Source organism: Dermacentor silvarum, chromosome 3 (genome assembly GCF_013339745.2).
Source record: "Dermacentor silvarum isolate Dsil-2018 chromosome 3, BIME_Dsil_1.4, whole genome shotgun sequence".
NCBI lineage: Eukaryota > Metazoa > Arthropoda > Arachnida > Ixodida > Ixodidae > Dermacentor > Dermacentor silvarum.
In genome coordinates this window covers 3,101,823-3,109,169 of record NC_051156.1, presented here as the reverse complement: position 1 = coordinate 3,109,169, position 7,347 = coordinate 3,101,823, and the positions used below count along the sequence as shown (strand labels likewise).

General features: G+C 49.9%; 1 protein-coding gene across 1 annotated transcript; it reads right to left on the bottom strand.

The window, feature by feature from the left end:
• Window positions 1–502: 502 nt before the first annotated feature.
• On the bottom strand, window positions 503–6,866 carry LOC125944112 (uncharacterized). The gene is made up of 6 exons (XM_049664055.1): window positions 6,328–6,866; window positions 2,901–2,952; window positions 2,155–2,263; window positions 1,626–1,731; window positions 1,053–1,219; window positions 503–667 (listed from the first exon to the last, which is right to left on the bottom strand). The coding sequence occupies exons 3-6, from the start codon at window positions 2,218–2,220 to the stop codon at window positions 503–505; spliced, it is 504 nt and encodes a 167-aa protein (XP_049520012.1). The 5' UTR covers window positions 2,221–2,263; window positions 2,901–2,952; window positions 6,328–6,866.
• Window positions 6,867–7,347: the final 481 nt, after the last annotated feature.

Here is a 7,347-nt window from a genome sequence, read left to right as displayed (position 1 = left end):
GTATACAAAATTCTCAACATCAATGGGGACTAGATTGCGTTGCTATCACCGATATGCCAACCTGATATATCACAATAACTATTGCAAGTAAGACGCACGTGTTGCTAAAATAAATAATATGGCCACTTGTGGGTTCCATAGGACAAAAAAGATCGGAAACAACATAAATATAGTGTGAAAATCATAACAGTGGATTTCAATACCTGTTATCACAGCATTTGTGTGTGAAACACTGTTGTGGCTAAAATAAAAGTGACCACGTAGTCAACATGTTCCTTGAAAAGCAGCGAATACATAAATAGCTCATAAACAGCAAAACGAAAGCACACACCTAACCAAAAAGATGAAACATTAGACATACAGTTCACTCACTGAGACAAACTTGCTCAGCAAGTGGAACTAAACATAAGAAAAAATTGCAATAAATTATGCATTATGCGAAACATTAGATAATAAACAAATGACATAATAAACAACATATAATGGTGACTCCTGCCCCAAACTACGGCTGAGGCGGCTCGCGGAGGCCACGGGCGAGGGCAGCCACGAGCTGGCGCAAGGTGGCTGCGACGAGGGCAGTCGCCTCCCGCAAACCCCTCGTCTCCACCACCAACTGCTGCTGCACCACGCGGGAGGCCCTCAGCTCCTCCACCAGTTGTTGATGATGCTGCGGAAAAAATGCACTTACTGCAGCTAGAGGAAACGAAAGTAAATTGTTCGTTTCATCAGTGTTTGCATGGGTTACACTTTCAGCACGGTTACTCTAGAGGACAGTGGGAACGTATGCATATGACGTGAGAAGTTGAAGTACAAACTGTATGTGATCTGTTATGTTAAAAACATGTTCAAAGACAGAAAATGCTACCAAGCCACCTTTGTCACTAAGAAGGCAATGTCGGTGATAACCACGGAAATGCTTTGTAATTTGCGAAGTAACAGAATGAGAAAGCATCTCACAGAGGATACATAAGCAAACAAACCAATGAACACTTCAGCCCAGTGAATACGGATGCCCTCTTTAAAAAATTGCAACCTGGGCGAGTTGTACGTACCTGTCCGTTTTGCTCAAGAAGCGTCTGGTGGAAGGCGACAGCCTCCACGTTTGCAGCCTCCGCCAGCTGCCCCTGCCTCGCATATTCCTCTGCTGCCCTGCAGGCCGCATCCTCTAGCGGCTGCTGCTGCCGAGGTGGTCTTCGGGGCTGCTGCCGAGTTGGTGGTCCTTAAAAATTAAATGGGCAAAGAGGATAACAAATTTGTTGTGCCCCTCTATGTTGAACATTCACTGGTTCATAGGTGGAAACATAGGAAACTATTCCCGGCAACAAGCTGTAGGCAATATAAACCTTACAGTTGGATAAATAAATAAAGCGACACCACAGCACTACAATATGCTGCACCAATATTAATTTCTACACGACAACTTGAACGCTACAGAAGCTGCATTACAAGTGGTATGATTAGTCAAACAGAATATAGTTTCGTCTTGCACAGTCAGATTATGGCAGGAACTAGCTGTGTTTCTTTGTAGGTGACTATGTGAAATAATTTTTTTCTGTTTAAAATTTCACAACAGGCAGTGCTTTGTTCTGAAGGCTTCGCATTTCAATTGCTGTTAAGTGCCTTACGTGCAGTGCCGCTCGTCCCCGGCTCTGTGCCCACGGACACTTGGGGTGGGGCCGTCGGGAGAGGCACATGGGCGGCAGCGGCCTCTTCCTCGCTGGAGCTTGCCTGCTGCAATAACAAAGCATAGTAGACACACTATGTGAGCATTGCACCTGATGAATATGATTTGAATACTGTTATTGTTGCTTCAGTTCCATGAACTGTTTGCCAAGTCTATTCAGATTTATTCACTCTGTACAGAATATGCTTGATACATCAACTGACTTACTCGTGACTACACATGCTTCACGGAGTAACGAACCATATAATCAATCACAGGACATTTCTGAACAGCATTGGTTGCTTATGTTATTCTAGGGGGGGGGGGGGGGGGGCAGATTTTCATTTCTGCAAAGTATGGATATCATGTGCTGGCATGTGTTCTTAATTGCAAGCAAACAGACATAAACACACAACAGTAAAACATTCATCAGCTCTGAACAGTGCAACTTCCCCAAACCGGTCCACATAGCAACACAAAACACTACGCACCTCGGCGTCATCAGCGAAAAAATCGACCAGCGCGTAGCCTGGGCCGGTGCGGCTCAACACGTCCATCACACGGCGCTCCAGCCCGCCCAACCTGCCTCCTCCGGTTTTCCTGCAAAAACATGAACACAGTGAGCTTACGTTCCGAAGTATGTTGATAGCTGCAGGCTCACCTCTTCTCCGACCCAACATACGCGGCAAGTTTTTTCATGTCATGCACAATTCGCGCCCAATACTGGCGCCAGCGCCGGGCTGTTTTTACAGCCGGCCCTAGCGCGTTGAGCGCGGCAGTCAGCTCGTTCTACAACGCTTTTTTATGCGCAGTACTCGTACTTGGGGAGAGGCTTGTGGCGCCTCTCGCCAAGTACGGGTCCTGCTCCATAAACTCAACAAGCAGAGTGGTTTGAGCTGCCGATACGCGGGGTCCTGGAGGTGCCGCCATTTTTTCGTACTTTCAATTTTCGCCGTACCGCAGCAAATTTACAAGCAACAAGTCGTATCGTTTCACATATAATTTCACCATGCCGTTAAAAAGTAGCGGTTACACTTACTCAATGTTTTGTAACATTATCACAACATAGTCACTGCTTTTCTGAAACGTAATAAATTTCACAAACAAACAAAATAACAGATCATTTTCCCCGGTTAAGTCCACTTCCAACATGTAGGGGGGATTTATCACTGCGCACTTAACCCACATCCGGAGACAGACAGTTCAGATCGTTGTGAAAAGAAAAAAGTTTGCTTACCAGTATCTGCTGCGATGTACTGCTTTCCAACCTTCATCGATTCTTGGCTATCCTGTGCGAATAAAAGCAAATGTGAGCAGTGGCGTAGCCAAGGGGGGGGTTGGGGGGGTTCAAACCCCCCCCCCCCCCGAATTTTTTTGCACCCCCCCCTCCCCCCCCCACTAACCCACCCTTTGCTCTCGTCGCTTCGCGCTGACATATTTCAAGAAACCGGTGCTACTTTCACACTTTCATTCCTGGGCGCTTCCGTTTGGGTTGGTAATTTACAGGGAATCATGTCTGCATATGGAAAAAAACTGTCACGGTGTTTGTCAAGGCCTTGACACTCTGTGAGGTTTTGGGCGCGAATGTGGCGGCCGCATTCTGAAACAACAAATGCGCAACAAATGAAGCAACAAATGCGGCAGCCGCATTTTAGATGAAGGCGAAAATGCTCGAGGCCCGTTTACTTAGATTTAGGTGCACGTTAAAGTCCCCAGGTGGTAGAAATTTCCGGTATACATTTCCGCCGCTTCCCTTCAGGTGCCGGTTAGGCCGCGTTCGCGTAGGAACTTGGTCTCGAAGCTGGCGGAAGCGGCAAAATCTTCCAAAATCCGCCCGCCTAGGCGGCAAAACAGGCAGAAAAACAGGCGGCGAGCCCAATTGGTCTCGGACCGATTTTTTCGCCATGGCGAAGCGGAAACGTGGCGGAAAGTCGTTCTGCTCGACCGGAAGCTACACTAGCATGTAAACTTCCGGTCGTAACATTGAACATGGCACCAAAAGTGTAGGCTGCAATGCTGATCGACGCGATCAAGAACCACCCCTTGCTCTACGACAAGAGAAGCACTAAAACGTACTGTCAGCAATACTCGCGACAGTATTCAACTTCGCGCGACCGGAGGTGCGGCAACGAAGCCAACGGAGTCGCGTGACCCAACTTCTCGCGCTTTTGCAAAGCCAGGCGAACCCACCACCGCCATTTCCGAGGTTTTCTTGTCTTCCGTTTATTCATTGTCCATTTCTAGAAAACAAGTAGGTAGAAGTATAAAAGCCATTTCTTCTTCCACTTCCATGACAGACAATAGTTAGGCAGATTCATCGTTGGCGCTCCATAATTCTCCTCGCACGTGTACGGTATGTTGCAGAAGTCGCGGGGTGCTTTTCTCGTCGCGACGATAGATTGGGAGCGTAGGTCTCACGTATAGGACGCGCAGGCTTCGGCGAGCCTCAACACAAAGGGCCAGCCCGGGTTTTAGCTTTGGTGTTCCCGTTGCCACTTTCGTGTCCTGGAGGCGCCGAAAATAATACGAAATGATGAAATGTTATTACAACTTGTAAATAAAAGCTATTAAAGAAATATAATCACGCCTAGGCAGCAACCTGTGACACAGCGCTACCGCGCCCGTGTGAGGAGAATTACAGAACGCCAACGAGAAATTCACCGAAGGTCGCAGATGACACGCGAAATTGCGCAAGATGATCACTTTTGATGACGGGTGGGTCAGTGAATGAACATACCGCTGCAAATAATGCGATAATGAGCGCCACCATGCCGACAAACGTACGCAGACTAGATGGATGTGGACGAAAGCGGCAGCGGCGGCCGCGGTGGTAGCAAAACAAATGTGAACTTGGACATGCGCGGAAAAGATTTTCCGGCCGCTTTGGCCTTTCCGGCCGCTTTGGCCTCTCCACCCGCGCGCTTGCCGCTTCCCAAGTGTGAACGTAGCCATAGTCTGCAGCGCAAAACGTCTCTCGTTTGCGATTGCGCCCCTACGGAAGGCTGGTAGTTACTGTTGTGTTGCTGAATCTCAAACCAGCAATTACGAAAGGCTGGTAGTTGCTGTTGTGTTGTGGAATCCCAAACCAGCAATGTACACACCAAAGGGTTGATGCCAGCAGTGAAATTCCACCGACTCGCAACAGAATGCACGAAACAGACAGCCGACAAGCATGGATTACATGTGCGCAGTACAGCGTAAGTAAACTCTTGTTGCAGGCGCTGACAGTTCTCGTCGGAGTTCACGCGTCCTGAGAAATTGATTATGTGCACTATGCACTGAACAAGACCGGAGTTCATTCCTGCATCACTAGTACACCAATCAGTCGAGATTCTGTGAGGTACAAGGCCGCTTCCTGTTCGCACCGGCCTAAGTGAAGCAGAAATGACTCGCACGCACTACTTAAAATGCGTACACATGCCATAACTATGCAGTGCGGTGAAATATTCAAAATATTCTGTACAATTCTGAATCTGTTGACGTAAATGCAAATGACGGCTGCACGCTCGCACACAGCGGAAGACACAGCGGCCCATGCACTTGCCGCAGGAAATGCAAGGCGACGAAAGCTTCGTAAAAAAAGCATTACTAGTTTTTGCGCGTATTTCAGTTTTCTAGCGCAAAGACGCAGCAAACAAGCTATTGCTATGGGAGTAGGTATATACCCTGCATGGTCACACGTGCATTTTCACGTGTATAGCCGTCCTTGACTTGTGAAACGCACTTCGCCCCGACGAGGACGACACCATCTACGCTTAACGGAGATTAACAATTAATGATGTCTTCTCCGATCGGGCGGGTCGTCTCAATGATGCGTTTTCGAAGACTGGTCCATTCAGTGGCGCGATGAGAGACGGTTGCTCCAAACGCCCACTGTACCTGTCGTACTTACTGTATTTTACTGAGCTTACATTACTTTTTACTTAATTTCTTCACAAGCACACAGTGCTAGAGCACTGCACGGGCCGATTTTTTCAGCCCGGGCCCGGCCCGGGCCCGTTATTACGTTGGGTGGCCCGCCCGAGCCCGATCAAAACTTTTATGGCGAGACCCGGGCCCGGCCCGGGCCCGGAAATAATCTACGTTACCCGCCCGGCCCGGCCCGCCACCCCTTTACCTTGGGCCCGAGGCCGGCCCGAGCCCGACTCTAAACCGGCCCGAACCCAGCCCGAGAACGAAAAATAATGTTTTTCAGAGTTGAGTCGCCCGAGAATAACTCACTGCACGTTACATGCACACGACCAGAAAGCCCGAGCCCGGCCCGGGCCCGGGTCAAAAAGCACACGCCGTGCCCGAGCCCAGCCCGAGCCCGTGAAAAAAACAGTTCTACCCGGCCCGGCCCGGCCCACGGGCCCGGGCTTTCGGATAAGCCCGAGCCCGTGCAGTGCTCTAGCACACACACACGCGAGGGGGGAGGGGGGGGGGGGTCCCATGTCTTTGATATACATACATAGAGGGTGCTACGGATATTTATTATCGATCACGTCACGTAGAGGAAAGCAGACGCTTGCCCCCTCCCCCCCCCCCCCCCGGTCGGGCCGATGAACCCCCCCCGAAAAAAATTTCTGGCTACGCCCCTGAATGTGAGCATCCCGCGACCACCGCAGATGTTCAGATGCGACTGTCTAGGAATTAGGCACAAGAGGTCGATGTTGTTTACTCACCTTGCGCTTCGCTTTCACGGTTTCCATGATGTTCACAGCTTCCGAAATTCTTCTCGGGCGAAAGCACACCACGGAGGTCGAGACTCATCTAATCGTGCAGCGTTACGGGCAAAGGTACACTAAATGCGGGCCACGGCACTGATCAGCTGCTTCTACGCAGCCGTCATCTTACCTGTGCACAGAGAAATGGCTCGGATGCGGAATCGACGCGTGTGTGACTACGGCTCGAAAAATGCGAATACTTGCAAATAATTGGCAATACGCGTCTACCACTTGCGCGTCAAAACATTACAAAACAATTTTAATGTCAGCGAAAAACAATGATCTATTTATTAGGCGTTTACATCGGACATGAAGTTGCTATACGGTCCCTTTAGGAGTAAAAAACAAGCAAAGCGTGCTTCCGGCAAAGATGGAGGCTGCTGATTGGCCTGTTTGCAAAACGTCGTCGTGTCCCGCCCCCATACGCATATTCTGTGGCGTCATTTTGACGTCAGGAGTTTGGAATCAAACCAACTTGGAATCATTTTACGTTATAGCGCCCCAGCAGATGTAAAACTAAGAGCGCCTGCCAAACACAAAGTGGGCAAAATTAGAGTGAAAAGAATTCGCGGTATCTTGCACTAGTTGCACAAGGCTTCAAGAAAGAGCAGAGCTGATCGTTTCCTGGCTGTACTTGGCTATACGAAGTAATGCCAAGTCGTCGCTTTGCAGCGGCTTCTTCGGATAGCCGTGCTGGGTGAAATCGGCGTCGACGCTGGCAGTTTCGCTTAGACGCGCGCCGCGATTCTTGGTAAGCGGCTTCTTCCTCTGCAATGCGAACCTTCCTTGGTCTCCCCCATGTCTACGCCTGGCGCGCCGCCGCCGCGCACCGGCTTTCATACGGAACGTAGGAGCGCGTGCACAGTTGGAGGTAACGTCACGTCTGACTCGCGGCGCATGCGCAGCTGGTGGCGAAGTCGTTGGGAAAGTGGGGCGAAAGCTATGCACAGTGTACGGGCGGCGAGCGCTGACGCGCCG

Excerpts from the sequence above, each read along its gene's own strand:
- LOC125944112 (XM_049664055.1), bottom strand. The coding sequence starts at position 2,220 with ATGGACGTGTTGAGCCGCACCGGCCCAGGCTACGCGCTGGTCGATTTT. Across the intron at positions 1,220-1,625 it reads GGGGACGAGCGGCACTGCAC|GACCACCAACTCGGCAGCAG; the intron begins GTAAGGCACTTA and ends TTAATTTTTAAG. Across the intron at positions 668-1,052 it reads TTCTTGAGCAAAACGGACAG|CATCATCAACAACTGGTGGA; the intron begins GTACGTACAACT and ends TTTTTTCCGCAG.